Source organism: Hippocampus comes, unplaced genomic scaffold (assembly GCF_001891065.2).
Source record: "Hippocampus comes isolate QL1 unplaced genomic scaffold, H_comes_QL1_v1.1 scaffold123, whole genome shotgun sequence".
In the NCBI taxonomy this organism is placed as follows: Eukaryota; Metazoa; Chordata; class Actinopteri; order Syngnathiformes; family Syngnathidae; genus Hippocampus; species Hippocampus comes.
In genome coordinates this window covers 155,582-174,670 of record NW_017804997.1, presented here as the reverse complement: position 1 = coordinate 174,670, position 19,089 = coordinate 155,582, and the positions used below count along the sequence as shown (strand labels likewise).

At 39.3% G+C, this 19,089-nt stretch overlaps 3 protein-coding genes and 1 long non-coding RNA gene across 10 annotated transcripts in view; 3 read left to right on the top strand and 1 right to left on the bottom strand.

Annotated features, from left to right (window-relative positions):
- pam (peptidylglycine alpha-amidating monooxygenase) overlaps positions 1-6,328 on the bottom strand; it is a 39,482-nt gene extending 33,154 nt beyond the window's left edge. For 2 of the 4 annotated variants that reach the window (XM_019894542.1, XM_019894568.1), the window contains exons 1-4: positions 6,219-6,328; positions 3,583-3,648; positions 2,989-3,086; positions 2,792-2,903 (exon numbers count right to left, since the gene is read on the bottom strand). In XM_019894542.1, the coding sequence (XP_019750101.1) occupies positions 2,792-2,883 (92 nt within the window). In that variant the 5' untranslated portion in view covers positions 2,884-2,903; positions 2,989-3,086; positions 3,583-3,648; positions 6,219-6,328. Of the gene's footprint in view, positions 1-2,791; positions 2,904-2,988; positions 3,087-3,582; positions 3,649-5,371; positions 5,456-6,218 lie in introns of those variants that run through there. The other 2 variants (XM_019894552.1, XM_019894561.1) reach the window with 2 other exon arrangements.
- Positions 6,329-6,698: 370 nt separating this feature from the next.
- pomk (protein O-mannose kinase) lies at positions 6,699-12,250 on the top strand. 3 transcript variants are annotated; one of them, XM_019893520.1, is made up of 4 exons: positions 6,699-6,820; positions 6,884-7,024; positions 8,082-8,357; positions 11,345-12,250. In XM_019893520.1, the coding sequence occupies exons 3-4, from the start codon at positions 8,088-8,090 to the stop codon at positions 12,113-12,115; spliced, it is 1,041 nt and encodes a 346-aa protein (XP_019749079.1). In that variant the 5' UTR covers positions 6,699-6,820; positions 6,884-7,024; positions 8,082-8,087; the 3' UTR covers positions 12,116-12,250. The 3 variants fall into 3 exon arrangements, with proteins under 3 accessions (XP_019749079.1, XP_019749062.1, XP_019749072.1); XM_019893503.1 differs by lacking the exon at positions 6,884-7,024; XM_019893513.1 differs by lacking the exon at positions 6,699-6,820 and having other exon boundaries at positions 6,827-7,024.
- Positions 12,251-16,424: 4,174 nt separating this feature from the next.
- Positions 16,425-19,089, top strand: part of naif1 (nuclear apoptosis inducing factor 1) — an 8,067-nt gene continuing 5,402 nt past the window's right edge. The window contains exon 1 of one of the 2 annotated variants that reach the window (XM_019893539.1): positions 16,425-17,128. In XM_019893539.1, the coding sequence (XP_019749098.1) occupies positions 16,684-17,128 (445 nt within the window). In that variant the 5' untranslated portion in view covers positions 16,425-16,683. The remainder of the gene's footprint in view (positions 17,129-19,089) is intronic. The other variant, XM_019893532.1, reaches the window with a different exon arrangement.
- On the top strand, positions 18,498-18,797 carry LOC109530042 (uncharacterized). Its single transcript, XR_002170942.1, has 2 exons — positions 18,498-18,539; positions 18,676-18,797. It is a non-coding gene; the product is annotated as an uncharacterized LOC109530042 (long non-coding RNA).

Genomic DNA, 19,089 nt, shown 5'->3' with positions numbered 1-19,089 from the left:
TTTAATGAAAAAGTATAAAATATTCAAAAACTCAAATTATGGTTATGTTATTGACATTGACAAAGTGCGACTCAGCTTTAAAAACAAAAGTCTCAAGCTGAATCAAAATGTGATTTCAGATGAATTTTAAAGATGGGCAGAGAGAGGATCTACTAAATCCTCAGTACCTCTAATAGCATTTGGTTCACTGTCCGAAGATGCGCAGGAGGTTTTATGTGCTTCCTCTCATAAGTACCAGTCAAGAGGCGAGAAGCAGCATTTTGGACAAACTGGAGAGGCTTGATGGAGGATTTGTTGACTCAAAAATAAAAGTTCATTATTGTAATCCAGCCCAGATGTGACATGAATCACAATTTAAACTGCAGTTCAGAAAGACGAGGCTTTACCTTAGCCAGCTACCTAGGATGAAAAAAAATGTATTTAAAAACACCACTAATTTGCCCGCCCAATTTAAAAATCACAGTCCAGTTGAAGACCCAAGTTCGAGACTGTTGGCTTTAGATAAAGCATCAGGGGGCCCAAGTCTGTAGGATGGGATGTGCAAGGGCCACTGGGAGCAAACACTATAATTTATGTTTTCTTTTCATTGAAATTCAAGAAATTCAGTGCCATCTCGGTCTTGATTTCCTCGAGACAGGACAAAAATTGCCTCAATGAGAAAGCGTCTTTTTTTGCTCAGCAGGACATACATCTGACAGTCATCTGCATAGCAGTGGAATAAATTTTTTTTCGTGTGTGTTGTTTTGTTGTTGTATATGTCATGACTTATCATTTGTAAATATTCAATTCTGTGTGTGAAGTGTTGAATGTGCGTTTGAGGATAAGCCGACACGCGGATTTATTTATTCACTATTATTAGCTAGCAACAGAAGAACATCTTCCGAGTCAAGGCAAAACAATCTTGAGGAAAACAAAAAAAAGGGTAATTTTGTTTCCTGACCTTTGTTTTACAAACACAAAACAGAAGATAAGATAAAGGCTCGTTTTCCATTTTTCAATGTCCGATTTTTAAACTAGAAAAAGGAGATAGCTCGCTTCCGTTCAATGGAGACAGCAACAGCGCCTCCTCAAAGACGATTGTGGGATGGTCTTTCAACACATGCGAATATCGGAGACCTGTGTGTGGATATCTTGAAAGGGTGTGATGTTTGTGTCAAAAATAATTGTGCGTGTTCGCTCATTCACAAATGCACATGAAGAAATTGCAGTTGTATTTATGAATCTGAAAAACATGTGAAAATCGCATATGTACTTGCGAATCATTTTTACCCAATTCTCTCCCCATAATGGAAGGAAATAATACCATGTTTCCTTAAGATGGAACCCAAAGGCAGCAGATACCATGAAAACAGCAGAAGCCACAGAATTGAACCCTGTGGAACACCATACAACAGTGGAGCAGTATGGAACAACCAAGGCTAACACAAAAAGCCAAATAGGATCTAAACCACTCAAGGGCGCTACCACCAATGCCTACCTGTTGCTTCACATGAACAAACAGAGTACTCGGATCCACCGTATCAAATGCTACAGTTAAATCCAGACAAACCAGACACACCTAGTCTCCAGTCTCATTTGCGAGGAAAATGTCACTAAAAACTCGTAACAGGGCTGACTCTGTGGCATCATCTTAAAAACTGACTGAAAAATGTCTGTGACAGTATGTTTGTTTGTTTGTTTATTGAACATATATAAAACATACAACATACATGTTAATCTAAGAAAGATTTGTGTGCACCGCCAATTAATAGTAGCTTGAAAATGGGTCTAAAATTTGACAGTACATTTTGATCAGGGCCAGGTTTCTTGAGCAAGGGTTATGCTACAGCATACTTAAATTGTTGGGCAACAGACCAAAAAAAAAAGAAGCCAAGCCAAGATCAATCTCGACCAGAATGATGGCAAGAATAAACTATAGAGAAGGTATGGCACAGCACATTACCAACCCGTAGTTCAATTGGATGGACATTTCTGGGTAGGTATGCAGTTGTCCTATGTCCATGTCCTTTTTTTGATGATGGATTGAATGGGGCTAAGTGCTATGTTCAAAGCCTAGGATACTTTTAATAACTTGAGATAATATCGCTTTAAACATACCCACAACTTTGGTGGACTGTTTACTAATTTGGCGTTCTGTTGCACTAGGTTTAATTACGACTTTTGAAAAAGGCTATATACAGTCATACCTCGGTTTTCGACCATAATCCGTTCCAGAAGGCTGTTCGAAAACCGATTTGTTCGAAAACCGAAACTACGCTCTTTTTAAAAAAAAAAAAATCTTTATTGAACACGTCTGCTCACAATGGAACGCAACACGAGGAAGCGTCACTTCTTCGTGTAAGGAAGTCAAGAGGAGTCAAGTGGTGCATTCAAGTGCGCTCAGTTTGGTCGAGAACCGATTTTCGGTTGTAATCCGAGGCATAAAAAACTCAAAATTTTTGGTCGAAAACCGATTTGGTCAAGAACAGAGACATTCGACAACCGAGGTTTGACTGTACTTTAGCGATCAGATCAAACTCCTCTACGACACTGAACAGGATGACTGGCCAAAGGAATGCAAAGACTTTTTGGCAGACAGATGAGATTTGGCATCATCAAAAAATGAAAAACTAAAAAAAACCCAACTCAAAAGCTCTTTAAAATCGAGTAACGCCTACATTGACACAAATTTATATACCGGTATGAGCAAAAAAATAAAATATATGACAAAAAAAAAAACATACTACCGGTAGTACAACAAAATATATCCTCACAAAATTGAAAAAAATAAATAAAAACAGGATTTTCCTACCTTTTGGACCTATAAAGTGGATTGAATGCGTCCTGGCCATAACTGTGACAAATGAATGCGAGCAGAATCATATATAAACTCGGGCGGCCCATCGTGCTTGTGGTCCTAACACCTGCAAAAATGAAACAGCATTTGTCAGCCATGAGCTGTGGAAAAGATAAAACTGAAAATAGAGTGATTCTGTCACAACTACTTACCTTATTCTCTTGCTTGAACAGTCAGGAGATGAGGGAAGTGCATCTAAAGGAGGAGGCACTCTATTGGCATGTTGAGCTACTGGTTAGGGCTCCACCAACTAGGCAAGAAGATGTATTCAGTCTACATTATTCCACATCACACAGTCAAGGCAAGGCCACTCTTATAAATGACAGGTATTGCACATAAAGATAGGACACATAATGAAACACTTCCGATAAGATATGCAATTTTTATTTTAAGACTGATGCGAATTATTCAAAAGATGGTAAAATATATATATATACATATATATATATATATATATATTTTTTTTTTTAATTAAACATTTTCTTCGTGCATAAGTGCAAATATATGCACTTGTCCTGCCCAGCAATATGGGGGTTCCTACATTATATTTATACTGTATATGAATTAAAATCGTATACACATTATAATAATCACTTTTGCCAATGGTTGCTTCTGTGAGGTATCGCTGCACTTCTAAATGAAACCAGACTGCTTCCTGGGCATAACTCCAAAACAGAACAACCGACTTAACACGTTTAACAATGGAATGAAAGAAGCTTGTAAATGACTTAGTTATTTGGATTGACCTACTCAAAGTGTTGCCATATAAGGGAAACACTTGTTTTCAGTTCAATGGTCAGGTTGCAGCATGACTACAAACACAACATTAGGACGTTCAGGAACCACGCCAAGTTCAAACCACTCTTTGAAACAGCAATCCTTTACATGCCATGTGTGATTTTTTTTGGCCCATAACAAATTTGGCCTCAACACACGTTTCATAAATTACTCCCTGAATTACACCACACCCTTTGAAGCCTTGCCGCAAACCATGTGTGCTGAAATATGTGCCACCAGAAACTTCATTTGAATCAGTTATATTTTGAATTTGAATCGCTCAACTTAAATTATTGCATTCAAAAAGTGAATTGTTATCATCCATCCATTATCCAAACCGCTCATTCTCATGAGGGTAACAGGCATGCTGCAGCAGGGTACACAATGAACTGGTTGCCATTCAGTCACAGAGCACAAGCAACTAGCCACACTCAGAACTACACCTCGGGACAAGTATTCCATTAACCTACCCAGCATGATTTTGGAATTGCGGAACAAAGAATTTGAACAACATGAATAGAATTTTTACAGCGTCATTTGAATCAGTGCATTGAAAAACTAAATATGAGCTGTAAAATTTCAATCGATAGGACTAATTTGAAACTGAAGTACCAACAGATTTGAAATTAAATTTCAGTTTTTTTCTGAAACTTTATTTGATCTTCACTGAAAATTTCAAATCTGTATATTTTCACATTCAGTTTGCTCACGACAAATTCAGTTCGCTTGATAAAAATCTGGGTACTTTAGTAAGAGCAATCGATCACAGATGCACAGATCTAGGGCTGAAACGGATAATTTGAGTACCTCGTTTAAAAAATAAATGCACAACGCTTGAGGGTTTTTTTTTTTTTTTTTTGCATCGACTACCGGTATCTGCTTATTTATGTGAACACCTTCAGGAAGAAATCAAGCTAACTGCAGCAACAATAGTTCATGCTATACTGTACACGACAGTAACAAAACAAAATATATGTGTGTGTGTGTATTTATATATATATATATATATATATATATATATAAAGAGAGAGAGAATGCACACACATCTATGTATCTCTTGCTTAGTGTGTTGCTACGACCAAAATGTATATGTTTATTTGCTAACTCAATTTGGGTGGTACAGTATTGGAACTTTTTCCACAATGGTATTTCAGGCCTATATCTTACACATTTAACTGCTTTCATTGATTGAGAAGTTATCTTTACAGAGATGATGATGCTATGCATTTAACAACATGTAAATTACCCTTGTTACAGTATTTTGGAATCACAGTCCACCATGATATTTGAAAGTACTGTACCCATACAAAATGTAGAACTGCATTAGTTTAAAGACACATGTTTTGATTGAGCTCTATTAGAGTGTGAAGTTGTGTGAGTGGATCTGTGTTTAGTGTGTATGTGTAGCTGAGAAAAAAATACTGTGCGTTTGATTGTCCACTTCGGCAACCATTGCAGGCTGGTCATCCTGGAAAAGGCGTTCTCTCATCTGTGGTGCATTCTCAGGGTTTTTCATTTTTCCAAAGATGTTTTGGGATTTTTTTTTGTTAGTTTTGTTTTCCTTGCCCTCCTAGGGGTTAAGACCAAGTGATGTATTTAATACTTGTCAATGGTCGGCACCTGAAGCCCTTTAAGAGGTATTGTAATTCAGGGCAAAATAAATTTGACTTGAACATTTGGTCACTGGCCCACTACAACTGGTTATGGTAATTGATGATCCCAGCAATTCTAACAGAAGTTATCTATCCATGTACGTACCATTGTATACGACATTTTGAAGCAAATCCCGATGATGTCAATGTGATATCAAAAATCGGCGATGTACAGAATTCTGTGACTCACTGTGTGACTCATCCCTAACAACGGTCAGGTGGAAGTAAGGGGGCGAGGCGACTGAACCGCGCAGTTGTGTTCATGACATCACAGCCAAATGGGAGAAGGAGGGAGGAAACTATGGAAACAGGGCTGAGTCCGATCATGAACACAGCACGTAGCCCACGAGTAAACACAATAACATCCACAAATCTATCGATAACGCAATTTACATCCAAACTATCACCTGTGCATCTCGATATATATGGAATGTGTTTTAATTTCCTGCTGAAAAGTAATCCATAGCCGATCAAACGAAGCGAACCTGAAGAGGTTGCAAATTTAACAACACATTACATTGAATGAGATACATTCAATACAACACGCTTTGTTTGGTTTGATTTCATCTTGTTTATCAAGAGTGACTTATCGATTGTGAGTGCCCTGTCTGAGATATCACACCTCAAACAGGAAGCTACAGTATGTTACAAAATAGCCATCTTAAACTCTTGCAACATGGCTGCTAATAAACGCGTTGCATCCCTTCGCGTGAGAATGCAATCTGACAGAAGCAATGCCATCTCGAATTCGATTATGAATACTACCATAAAAGCCATGTAGGTGTAACTAGTTATGACATTACATTAGACAGAAATAGCTTTTCACAGTTTAAAAATGCCATAGCAGCCAATTAACTTACACCGAGATACATCAATTGTTGGCTACATAATAATAATTCTATGCTTGGAGAGACAACTTTACTAAGGTTTTGTAAATATGAATACTTGGTTACCTGAACGCCGCAGATATTCTCCCGTCAACTGTATTATGACGATAACTTCAGTCATGCCCATCGGATTTATCTTGTCAGTCACATACACAAATCTGTCCGGTTTCCTATATTTTCAAAATAAAAGCGATGAATATAATCGGACGCCCTGTTTTTCGGAGTATTTGATTCAATTCCAGTTACAAATTTTTATGGACGTATTAATATTCCTGACTCGGGAACTGCATAAAATATCCCGCCGTAAGGTTTTCCTGTTTAGTGCTAAACAGAGTTCTCTCACCTTTTCTTGTCGATTTCACGTCTTGAACGCTTAATTTATTAATTCGTGTATACGTTAGATAAAAAAGTAACGTTATTAAAATATTAAATTCCTTTAAAAAAATCTATTAATAAAAATAATAACCATCATATTAAATCCGGACGGAAGGCAAAGCCAGAGCTCATCTTTTTTATTTTGGAAGATTTTTACAGGAAGTGATGATTTGTTTCCGGTTTTTTCTCATTGTAATGAGAGATCTCTTATAACCCTGTGGTACCATGCAATGTAACGAACTAGTCGTTTTCTGTGATTGTGCTTATTACCTTGTGACCCAGCAGGATTGTAGGTAAGTTTAATGTGTGGACTCACGTTGGTTAGCTAACTAAAAGGGCGCTTTCCTATTTTTAAGGAACTCAGTCTCGAGTCAGCTCATTGGGTTTGCATGTTCGAGTAGAGTAGATTACTTTGGTTCTGTTGCTGAAAGCTGAAGTGACGATCTTAATATACATCACATACAGATCCCCACTATGCTGTATTTCACTGTGACTGTGTAAATTACTCTTGTTTTCCAATTTTCTCCCTCTTTGTTGTCAAATAAAAAGTAGGCTCTGAAACTTAAAAATCTGTGACATCATGTCAACAATCAATAAAGTGTAATAATGAAGAAAAAATGTTGATGCAAATTGATGCAATTCAAAAGCAGTCATAACAATTGACATTTCGCAAAGTTTTTAGTGACTGTTATTGTTGTTTTGTTCAACAAGGATATATCCTCCTCAGTCACTGTAGTGGACATTCCATTTTGGTATACAGTATATGTCTTTACTCATTAAAGCTGCCCTACTAAGTCGTGGTGTGCTCAGTTGAGGACATATTGGCCTTTCCAATTATATCTCATGTGTTTGGGTGGGATCAAAATAAACAGCTTTCTTGCGGAGATAAAATGAAGACTGCAGCAAAAAAAAAAGATACATATTTTTGAGATATTGCTTTTGTTTTTTTTTCCTTAAATGATTCGCTGATGGTGTAGTGGTACACTTGCCTGACTTGTGTGCGGGCAGCATGGGATCGATTCCCACTCAGTGACAGTGTTAATGTGGGAATGAATGGTTGTGCGTGACTGGCGACCAGTTCAGGGTGTATTCTGCCTTTTGCCCAAAGTCAACTCGGACAGGCTCCAGCACCCTCCCGTGACCTGTTGAGGATAAACGGTGTTGAAAATGAATGGATGGATGGATGCTTTTTTTTTATCACTGCTAATCACTACAGTAGGCATGCTGTAAATCCTTAAGTGAAAATAATTTTAGAAAATTCTATATTGTAAGTTGTTGATTTAGCTCCACACGGGCAGGAAATTACAAAAAAAAATTAAATTGAAATATACGTCTTCCTCAGGTCTCAGGAGGATATGAAAAATGAAACCCCGTAAAACACCGCCTTATTTATCAAGTTTGTGTCATAATCATGCAACCATGTATGTACCCCGCAACTGAAGATGCCACATGGATGCTGATTTTTTTTAATTTTTTTTATGATGCTGTAGGTTTACTGACGTTTGAATTATCTCCAGCATGTTATTATTGCTTTATTTCCTTGGTTGGTTGCAGTGCAACATGAGTCGTCGAAGCAGTACTTCATTCTACCAGAGCACTCCAGTGGTGGCGATCTGCCTTGCAGCTTTACTCCTCAGCAACATCTTCATCTACCTGTATTTGGACTCTTTGTACCAGTCAGATGGACAACCAGTCATCGCCCATACCGGTTGTATGGCTCAACACTTTAAAATGCCGACAATGAAGAACTGCACTCCTTGGCTTCAATGTCCTCTTCTAGAAGCGGAAGTTCGCAAACTGAAGCTCATCGGCCAGGGCGCAGTGAAGAAGGTACAGTTGTTGAAACAACATGTCTCTTTTATTATGCGAACTGCAAAATTGCACAAAGGCCTATGTCAAATTTTCACTTGAAAGAAAAGTGAACAATCTTGGTATTTTTTTCTGTGAAAGTTTCAAGTAGTGTGTACATTAAATACAGTTCATCTTTAGCATGTTTAGTATAAAGTGCCAATTTTGTAAGCAAATAGGGAATGGTATTTCAACAAAAATTATAAAATTTTGTTGATAAAATTAATAGTTTTAAGGCTTTAAAATCTCTAAAACCCATTAGCATCTGTGGCCCCCAGACCTCCTGGCTGATTTTCAGATTTTTTTCATCACTAGCCAGTCTCATCCCTGATTACGGTGGACCACAGCATTTTGTTGGCTCATTTGCAGCACCAGGTGTGAATTGGTGGTAGCGTACTATTGTGGTTTAAATTTGGCTGACAGAACTTTTTGTGTTAGGCTTGGTTGCTCAGAGTCCCAAACCATTCGACAACATTGTCGTATGGTGTTCCACAGGGTTCAATTCCTGGGCCGTTATTGATTTCATTGTATCTGCTGCCAAATGGGGTCGATCTTAAGAAAATATTTCCTTCCACTCCTACAGTATGTTGATGAATGTCAGATCTATGTCCCGGTGAGGAAAAATTACGTTTTCTCATCGAGGCCACTTTTGCCCTGTCTGGAGGAAATCAAAGCCTTGATGAGAAAAAAGAATATGATTTTTGGTCCCAGTGGTCTACATCCCATTCTGCTGACTTGGGCCCCCTGGCGCCTTTATCTAAAGCCAGCAATCTTGAAATTAGGTATTAAACTGGACAGTGATTTTAAATTGGACTGGCAAATTTGTGCTGTTGTTAAAAAGGCAGTAAAGCCTCTCCTTTCACAATAGCACTTCGAAAAAGACGCAACAGGGGGTACCGAGGAATAAAAGGAGGCTCAGAGGGGATCGAGCCATTCCCGTGCTGGTCCCTCAGCAGAGATGAAAGTCCTCCGGATTTTCCCGGAATTCCGGGTTTTTCATTATTTTTATGAAAATCTGTCCGGAGAATTGAGGAAAATTTGCCGAAAATTAATCCGGATATTAGTTGACAACATTGCACGAAGACGCGTTTGAGTTTGTTGTTTTGCTTTCACGAGCGTAGCTGTGTTGAAACACTAACACGAATAACAGGAAAGAGATTTTCGTCTCTTTATAAACACACTTGCTAAACCCCAGTGGAACGAACAAAAGACACCGTGGACAAGACAGTTGTCGTAAAAAATATATTTGGACGAAAAGGGAAACACACAGATTGGCAGAAAAATGTGTCCGTCCGACTTCGAGTGTCGTCTCACACACACACACACACACACACACACACACACACGCATGCAAACACGAACCCAGTTTCACTCTCTCACAACAAATACGTAGGCATGGTTGTCTCATCACTTGTTTCCACCTAAGATCCAGAGCTAGCTTTGAAATGAAAAGCATGAACCCCAGCCTCATCGGTTGACATAAGCTTTCTAAAACAAATGCCGTCCGCATATTACAATTTTGATTTACCGTAAATTCATGATGAAATGCTATGATACGTCTCTTCAGATTCATGTTTAGGATCAGAAACAGAATCATCTTTATTGGCCAAGTATGTTGAACACACAAGGAATTTGTCTCCGGTAGTACAGGCTACACTAGTATCATCAATAACAAGCAACTACGACAAACAAGGACATGACAAATAAGTATGGAAAGACATTCCGTCATGTAAGGGCACTGTTGTGCAGTAGTACCACCCAATGACAGCTGTGAGACAACTTGCAAAGTATTAAGCAGAGCTAAAGTGATTAGTGGTAGAATCCAATACTTTAACAGTTGTGCAGTTGGTGCAGATAATCATTGCACCATTTTAAAGTAACCAGTAGCAGTTTTTGAGGTACAAGTGTGCAATTGTACAGAAGTCCTTGAGCGCTTTAAAGTGTCTGGTGCTGTGGAATATTGCTCAATGACAATGGTTCAAGTCAGTACAGAGCTGGAGCTACAATGATTATTGCGGTAATGCTGTTCCACAGGGGGTGCAAAATTGAGCCGCTGGGTTGTTTAGGGAGTTAATGGCTCGAGGGAAGAAGCTGTTTGAATGTCTGGTGCATTTAGTGCGCATGGATCGGTAGGGCTTGCCTGTGGTGAGTAACTGCAAAAGATGGTGGGCAGGGTGTGGGGGGTCCAGTAGGATTTTCCGTGCCCTTGTCTTGGTTCTTGCGGTGTGCAAGTCCTCAAGAGTGGATAGGGCGGTGCCAATGATTTTCTTCCGCCGTCCAAACTGTCCGTTGCAGTCGGATTTTGTCCTTTTTTGTGGTGGCCCTAAACCAAACCGTGATGGAAGAACATAGGATTGATTCGATGACTGCTGTGTAGAACTGTCTTAGCATCTCCTGTTGCAGGCTACGCTTCCTCAGCAGCCTCAGGAAGTACATCCTCCGCTGAGCGTTTTTCAGGATGGAGTTGGTGTTGACCTCCGACTTCATGTCTTGGGGGACTGTGATTCCCAGAAACGACGGTTGACACAGGGCAGTTGAATAGTGTGAGGGGCAGCTGTGGTGAAGGATGTTTCCTGATGCATCCTTTCAGTTTCACTTTTACAAAAAACGTATTTAAAAAATAAAATTGAAAAAGCAGTGCGGAATCGCGGTGGTTGATTGTTCTAAAAGTAGATCTTTGTTTAAAAAAGGTTGGGCACCCTTGCGCTAAACGTTAGGCAAGTCCCCTTTCTGCTCATCTTTAAAACTCATCTTAAGCCACATATATTCTTGGGCTTTTGACTCAGGATGAGACTTGGTATTGTTTTAGTATTTGTTGGTGTTTTAATGTTATTCATTTATTTCTTTGTCTTTGATGTTGTATGACACATTTTTGCTCCTATACAGCACTTTGTATGCAGTAGTTGAGTTACCAACTCATGTGCATGTACTGTAGTCCTAAACTCTTACACGTCTGTGTCCTCCCTCAGGTCTACTTAGCAGAATGGAAAGGACAAAAGGTGGCTGTGTCCAAACTGTCGTCTCTGGATTACTCTCAGGATTTTCTCCACGGATTGTCAATGTTACAGGCATTGCAGGGTCCCCTGGTGGTACAGTTGGTCGGGTTTTGCCTTGAAGACCATACCTTGGTCACAGAGTATCATCCACTGGGCTCACTTCTCAATTTGAACACAGTTCTGGCACAGGAGCAGCAAAAACATCGCAACACTTGGCATACACGGCTGTTGTTGGCGATAGACTATGTCTCTATCCTCCATTACCTCCACAACAGCCCCGCTGGTCGGAGGGTGATGTGCGATTCCAACAGCCTGGAGAAAACTCTCTCCCAGTTTCTGCTCACAAATGACTTTCACATGGTGGTGAATGACTTGGATGCATTGCCTGAGGTGGACTTATCCAGGGGCTTGCTGGTGAAATGCGGCCACCGGGAGCTCAGCGGTGACTTTGTGGCGCCGGAGCAGCTGTGGCCATTCAATAACATTGGGGAGCCTTTTTCTGACGATCTTATGCATGAGTATAATGAACGGACAGATATCTGGAAGATCCCAGATGTGGTACGGTTCCTGATAGGAACTGTGGCTGGAGGAGATTTGATCCACTTCCATCTTTTTCAAATTCATAAGGAGTGTAAGGCAGAAGACCCTAAACTCCGCCCATCAGCCCTCGACGTGTTGATGGTTTACAAGGCAGTTTACAGGAACATGGCCCAAGACAACGCTGGATTCAGAGAAATGCTTTAATCTCATTTTAAAAGGAGGCCTACACGAATTAACAACCTATCATGCAATATTAGACTTAACGGTTACACTATTAAGTCCATTGTACAGGGTCAGGCAAAATGATCTGACACATTTGTAGGTTAAATAAAAGGCAAATAAAGTAAAGAAACAAAAAAGTGTTTTTATTTTCGAAAAGTACATATAATGCCATTTTGCTTTGTTTCTTTATAATGCCATTGTTTTTCATTTCTCTTTCAGTTGCTGCCATGAATTGGACTGGTGAGAATCGAGCTTTCATTGTGGAAACGTTTATCAAAACAAACGAATCTGTAACTGCAACACAACAAGCCTTCCTTTTGCACTTCAATCATGGTAGACATGATCCCGTACCAGCTTGGGTTGCCAACTTCAGAGCTATACTGGATCTGCATTGAAACGAAAATCAACCGGCCGATCTCGCACCGCCAGAACTCAACTTAATTTTTAAAACATGACGAAACAGAATGGCATTATATCGGGCCAGGCAAAATGATCTGACACATTTGTAGGTTAAATAAAAGGCAAATAAAGCAAAGAAACAAAAGAGTGCTTTTATTTTTGAAAAGATCATTACTTTATTTGCCTTTTATTTAACCCCTTAAACCGAGGGCAACTTTGCCGAAAACGCCTGTGGAAAGGTGCACCCAAAGTCCATTTTTAGCTATTCTTGAACCATTTGGAGTATAAGCATAGTTTTGGTCACTTTTTGAAATATACAAAATGTCACATTATGAATATTTCTCCCATACAGTAAGAATTTGTGTAAGTGCTCCTGTCACTGAACTATGGATGTTTGAAAACAGAAGAAAAAGGCGAATCTTATGTTCGTCTAATTTCTTTTCACAATATTTGCCTTGAAAATTGATTTAGAATGTTGATTGGGATTTGAAAACACTATTGGATCAAAGCTTAAGTCTCCCCAAGCTTCGGTTCAAATTTGACAATTGTAACATGTAGGGTACCATTCAAATCTCCAGAAACTCAGCTTTTAAAAGATGTATAACATGTTCACACATGACGACGTGCATCAGCGATTTGAAAACACTATTGGATCAAAGCTTAAGTCTCCCCAAGCTTCGGTTCAAATTTGACAATTGTAACATGTAGGGTACCATTCAAATCTCCAGAAACTCAGCTTTTAAAAGATGTATAACATGTTCACACATGACGACGTGCATCAGCGATTTGTTTTGACAGATGACGGAGGGCCCTTGACGGGGCCCTCCTAACTTTAAGGGGTTTTAACCTACAAATGTGTCAGATCATTTTGCCTCACCCTGTATTTGTTTTTAATTTGGTTGGATATTTTTTAGGGCAGCACGGCGGCGCATGCACTTCACAGTGCAGAGGTCCAGGGTTCAAATTCAGCCTTGGCCTTCCTGTGTGGCGTTTGCATCTTCTCCCGTATTCCTTTTTTGTTTTGTGAGAGAGAGAGAGTGATCCATCCATCCATTTTCTGATCCGATTTATCCTCACAAGGGTCGCCAGGCATGCTGGGGCCTATCCCAGCTGTCTTCGGGCAGTAGGCGGGGGGCACACAGAGACGAACAATCATCCGCGCTCACACACACACCTCGGGACAATTTCAAGTGTTCAATCAGCCTTCCATCCATGTTTTTGGAATGTGGGAGGAAACTGTTGTACCCGGAGAAAACCCACGCAGGCACGGAGAGAACATGCAAACTCCACACAGGAAGTCCGGAGCTGGGAACCCATAACCAGAATATGAGTAAAAGAAACTTGGTAACCTCTTGGCAACACACTACTGTACCACTCTCCCTCGACTTGGCTTTAATGTTTCTTCTCGATATTAAGATACAACCATATCTATAAAAATGTGCTGGCATTCCCAAATTAGTTTCTAATTGAAAGCTATCCGGTATCAGGGAGCTTAGTAACGGTCCCTGGCCATATATGTAACGTATCTAATCTCACCAGGAGACGTGTGCAGACATCCATGCAAATTTTATGCATCTCACATGCACTTTTTGAGTCAAAGGGAGTTTTCTGTTTAATTTTGAATATGCAGAGTCTATTGCATAAATTCAACATTGTGTTGAGGATATGAGAAAAGTCACACTTCCAGTTAAGTCTTCCCTGGGCACAAACCTGTACTGACAAAAAATAATAATCCAAGATGAATTCCAAAAGATAACAAGTGACTAATGTCAAAATCATTTAGTTGAACTCATACATATGTTTTATTAAATTGTGATACACTCTGCTGCCCAGACTGGGATCAATACATCGCCCAATAGACAAATACGGCCTGCTCCGTTTTTAAATTTGGGCCGCTAATTACTTACATCATGAAGAGTGCTGTAACTTTTTGGATGAATTGAGGTGTTTGTTTTTTTTTATTTGGTATGTAAAATGTGTTTCTTCATTTTCATTTTGCATTCATTCATCTCATTATATAACTGGATTGAGTGGTTAAATCTTAGTGAAATAAAAATCCATATACTTTTAAGAAAAGTTCCGAAGGAAGCTTTGCCTGGTTCTTTTATCTTTCATGCTCGTATGCAAATAGCAACTACCAGTAGACTGCATATTCTCATTTGAACAATTTAATGGAAGCCAAAAAGATCGAGACACGGCAGTGGAGTCTTTCCTGTGAGATTATTTATGCAAAATCTTATATATGTGCATGATCAAATATGTGACCTATAATGAACGGACTGTGTGTGTGTGTGTGTGTGTGTGTGTGTGTGTGTGTGTGTGTGTGTGTGTGTGTGTGTGTATTATTTATTAATATGCCCAAGCAATGCATGTGGAGCACATAAGGAAGCAAAATCAACAAACTATATTTTACTCAGGCAACGCGCACCCTTAACTAGACTATCTCATTAATGTCTTTCTTCTCATTGAAGTCCTCCAGCCGAGGAACCTCCGGGACAGGCATGATGAGACGCCTCTACCACTCGGTGGCCTGGTAATAATAATGATATCTTGCAAAAATTAAGATAACAAGTAATCCTTCCCTATTACAAAAATCAACTCACCAATAAACCATTCAATGGATTAAAAAGTCACAAAGCATTCTTATAATTCGTTTAACAATGCTTAATGTTATTTCATCCTACAATTTAGCACTCTTTCAATCAATCAAACTTTATTTATATAGCACTTTTCATACATAAAACTGCAACTCAAAGTGCTGTGCAATTAAAACATCCAAAATACTCATAAAAAGAGGACCCTCCCCCCAATCATGCACAGACACATCCCCACAAGCAGGCCTGTGCTCGTGCACACGCACGCACACATAACATTCTAAAATATTTTATATTAAAAAATACATTGCAAGGCACAAAGAAACCCTAATGAGGAAAAGAGCACCCAAGGGGAGCTCATCCACGCTGACAAGAATGCCAGTGTTAAACCTCCCAGTGTGGAGGCCCCTCATGAGGCAACACTGATGCTAAAAAAACAACAAAATGGCTGAAATTAAAAGAATTAAAAAAGTATATCAATACGTTTATAGAAATAAGTTATTCAAAAGTCAAGCTAAAAAGATGTGCCTTTATTAAAATACAGTGCATTTACAATGCTGTTCTTACTCTCAATGAAATTGATTCAGCCACTAATTACCACTTCAAAAAATATTTTCATGACAAAATGACAAATTGTCAACATGTGGCCAAGAAAGTCTTTGCGCCAATAACCGATAACATAAATTTACATTTAACATTTTAAAATTGTTTTATTAGATCTCAATGACAAACCGATGCATTAAAAAACTCATCTACAAATTACCTGGCCGTAAAGTTGCTAACAAGATTCAAATGAAGCCTCACTTTACTGCCACCCCTGCTCAAAGAAATGCCCCAACCTCGAAACTACAAAGGTAAATGTTTTTTGTTTTTATTCACTGTAAACCAACGTTTGCTGCCGATCTACTGAATTATATTTTAAATCTCGTTTTGCAGCGTTTCCAAATGTGATAGTCAAATCTTTTGTGACATTTTTGTTAAGGAAAACGTGCATTCTCTCAATAAAAGGTCGAGAAGCATTGTCTCTGACCTCCGTTTGGTAATGTGCCTTATTTAGTGCCATCCTATAAAATGAGTATTCTGTTTGAAAAATGTGCAATTTCATATTGGTGAGTGTTGATTCTTTTTATTTACAATGTGTTCCTGATTTACTTTTGGACATGCATTTTGTCTAATCAGAATCCGTGGTCTAACAGTATTGGGTGTTGGGGTTTTTTTTCAATTAATCGTACAAAACTAAAAAAAGAATGAGAATATAAATTATATGGCTGATGTTTTGGGTTGTTTTTTTTTTTTTGGCTTTGAATCACATAGTTTGTTTGCCTCGTTAAATGACTGGCATTTTACGCAGCCAATAAAAATGGGTCATATCGAATTATCCCAAAACACCCAACCAATGGAATCAAGAGAGGGCGGGATAATGACCTAGCTAACGTACGCTCCTTAGTAGGAAGAAGAAGCCGATTCTGGAAGCCATTACGTTGCGCATATCAATTGAGTACTATTTTTGCGTATAGTACGCACAACTACTTCTCCAAAATAGGACTTTATGCAATTATGGTGTCGGTTGCGAAAAAGAGAAAAATGAATTTCTCGGAGAGAGAGGTTGAAATTATTGTGGAAGAAATAGAGAAACAAAAGCACACACTGGTAAACCACTTCAATGCTGGAGTCACCCACATGGCAAAGAACAACGCATGGTTGGAGATCCTCAAAAAGGTGAACGCTGTCACGACCTGTCCAAGAGAGTTGCCTGAGGTCAAGAAAAAGTGGTCCGATATGAAGACGGAGGTCCGGAGGAAAGTGGCCCAGGCACGGGCTGCGATAGAGGGGACGTCCACCGACTGCACTCCCGTTCCCGTCCTTCTCACTGCCATGCAGCAGAGGATCTGTAACCTCCTGGGAGAAGCCACCATCATCAGTTTACCTGCAGGAGACTCGGATACAGAGATCACGTTGCCCGTCACAGCGAACGCCACCACCACCGTCACACTCACAGAGAGTAAGATGACAAATGTTTGCATACACAAGGGTCGGTTGCAGCCTTATTTCCTGTGTTCTAAATGCACGGCCCAGAAAGTGTATATCAGTAATGTGCTGAAAATTTTTTGTCAGCTGATGTGTTTTATTTTTATCACGATTTCATGTTGAGAATGCCATGGTATTTCAGTGTTGGACCTAGTCCTCGTTTTACACAAAAATAAGATGTAATTCACTCGTCAGTTTCTCGTGTCTTACTATTTGAGATTGTCAACTACGAATAATCTTATACGCTTTTGTTAATGTATTTACTAGGACGTGCATATACAATTGCTTAATGTTTGTCACGTCTTTGCAAACTTTTTGTAATACTGCGCTGTTTACACTTAAAATACATACAAAACATGTAAGCATTAAGATTTATCTTTATTATTTCATCACGTCGATCATCATTTTAGTTATTTGAAGAACGTAGTAAAGTTTGAACAGATGTGAAAATAACAAAGTTGTTGCTCTGAGAGTGGCATGCAAATCTTAGCTTGGAACGTTTTGTAAATGTTCCTTAAAATATTTTTAGTCCCATCTGAGCAAAGTTTTTTTTCCCCGTTTGACAAGTCACTGAGGCAAACTTGTGACAGAATGGGCGTAAACAAAAGAAATCATAATGCGAAAAATATATAAATTTCACATTAAGGAATTCAGATTAAGTTTTTACACATTAAATTAATGAAAGGCCAACTATGGCTTGTTTGCCATAGCGGCAGTAGCCACTTTTGTCCAGCAGAGGGCAGTCAAGCCATATTTTTTTTGCGCATCCTGCGAAGGAAGATGGCTTACCGTGTATTGCAATTGGTGGGCTCAAGGTTCAAAATACATTACTGTGTTGCAATCAATTGTGGCCTGGGTCCAGCCATAACCCTATTCAATACTTTTAGAAGGCAGCCATAGTTAGTCACTAGAGGGCGCTACGGTGCCGCCCCACCATTCACAGTAGTCACCACATTGCATTGAACAGCAACAGGACAGTTGCAGGTGTCTCAGATGCTTTTGCCTCTCATCCGAGTAGGCTGATCAGGTCATTAAACAAGGTTTAGTTAGGACTATCCTATCCTGAGTTAGTGTGGAAAAAAATCTCAAGTTTTTATGGTCCAATTTACAGGCATTCCCTGATCACGAACAGTAACATTCTTTTGGATTGCAAAACGACAGTTGTCAGGATGTTGAGCAGAGAGGCCTGTGTCCATTGGGTGGAAGCTGCCTCATTCGTATTGCATTTAGTTGTGAGAAGATAGTGGTGGTGCTGCCTCAAATAGGCAAAAACAGGCTATTTTGCTTTTTGTTGAAATGCTTGTGGAGGCTCTCGGTCGTACAGGAAGGTTCCATCGTAGAAAGGGTTCCGTCAGTCGTCATCTGTACTTGTGGGTAAAAAACAAGTACGACCGAGAGCCTCCACAAGCATCTTGCGGTCAATGTTGGGAAAGACTCCCTCCAGCTGACGCGCGCCCTCGAGAGGATTGGTAAGAAAATTGCGGATTCTTGGAACCATCTTAGATTTAACCTTTGATGCAGACATAACAAACTAATACCTAAATGCCTCAAACAAAAAGCGTTAGAGCCAGGGTACGTAGCCAAAAATCTACAACTGAATTATGTCCTTAAAATTCTCAACCAAAGAATCAGACGATTGAATGCAAATATTAAAGATCTTAACAAAAGAGCAGAAGAGATTCGACAAAAATTGAAACAAATGATGTCAGAAGAGATTTTCCAAAAGATTTTAGAATTCACCAAATCCTCACAACTAAAACAGCACGAAATCTCCAAAAAACAGCAAATTAAAAAGTTCCAAAATTTGATTAAGCGCAAAGAACCCACTCCAAGTAAATACTGGGCTAAATCAGACCAAATTGAAAGAAATCCCTTGTGAGGAAAAAATGGATTGAGAATTTATCTAATCGTGACTTATCAGAAGCAGAGAAAACA

Bases quoted from the DNA above. Each gene is read 5' to 3' on its own strand.
- pomk (XM_019893503.1), top strand. From the start codon at position 8,088: ATGAGTCGTCGAAGCAGTACTTCATTCTACCAGAGCACTCCAGTGGTG. The intron at 8,358-11,344 runs GTACAGTTGTTG...GTCCTCCCTCAG, and splicing joins GCCAGGGCGCAGTGAAGAAG to GTCTACTTAGCAGAATGGAA.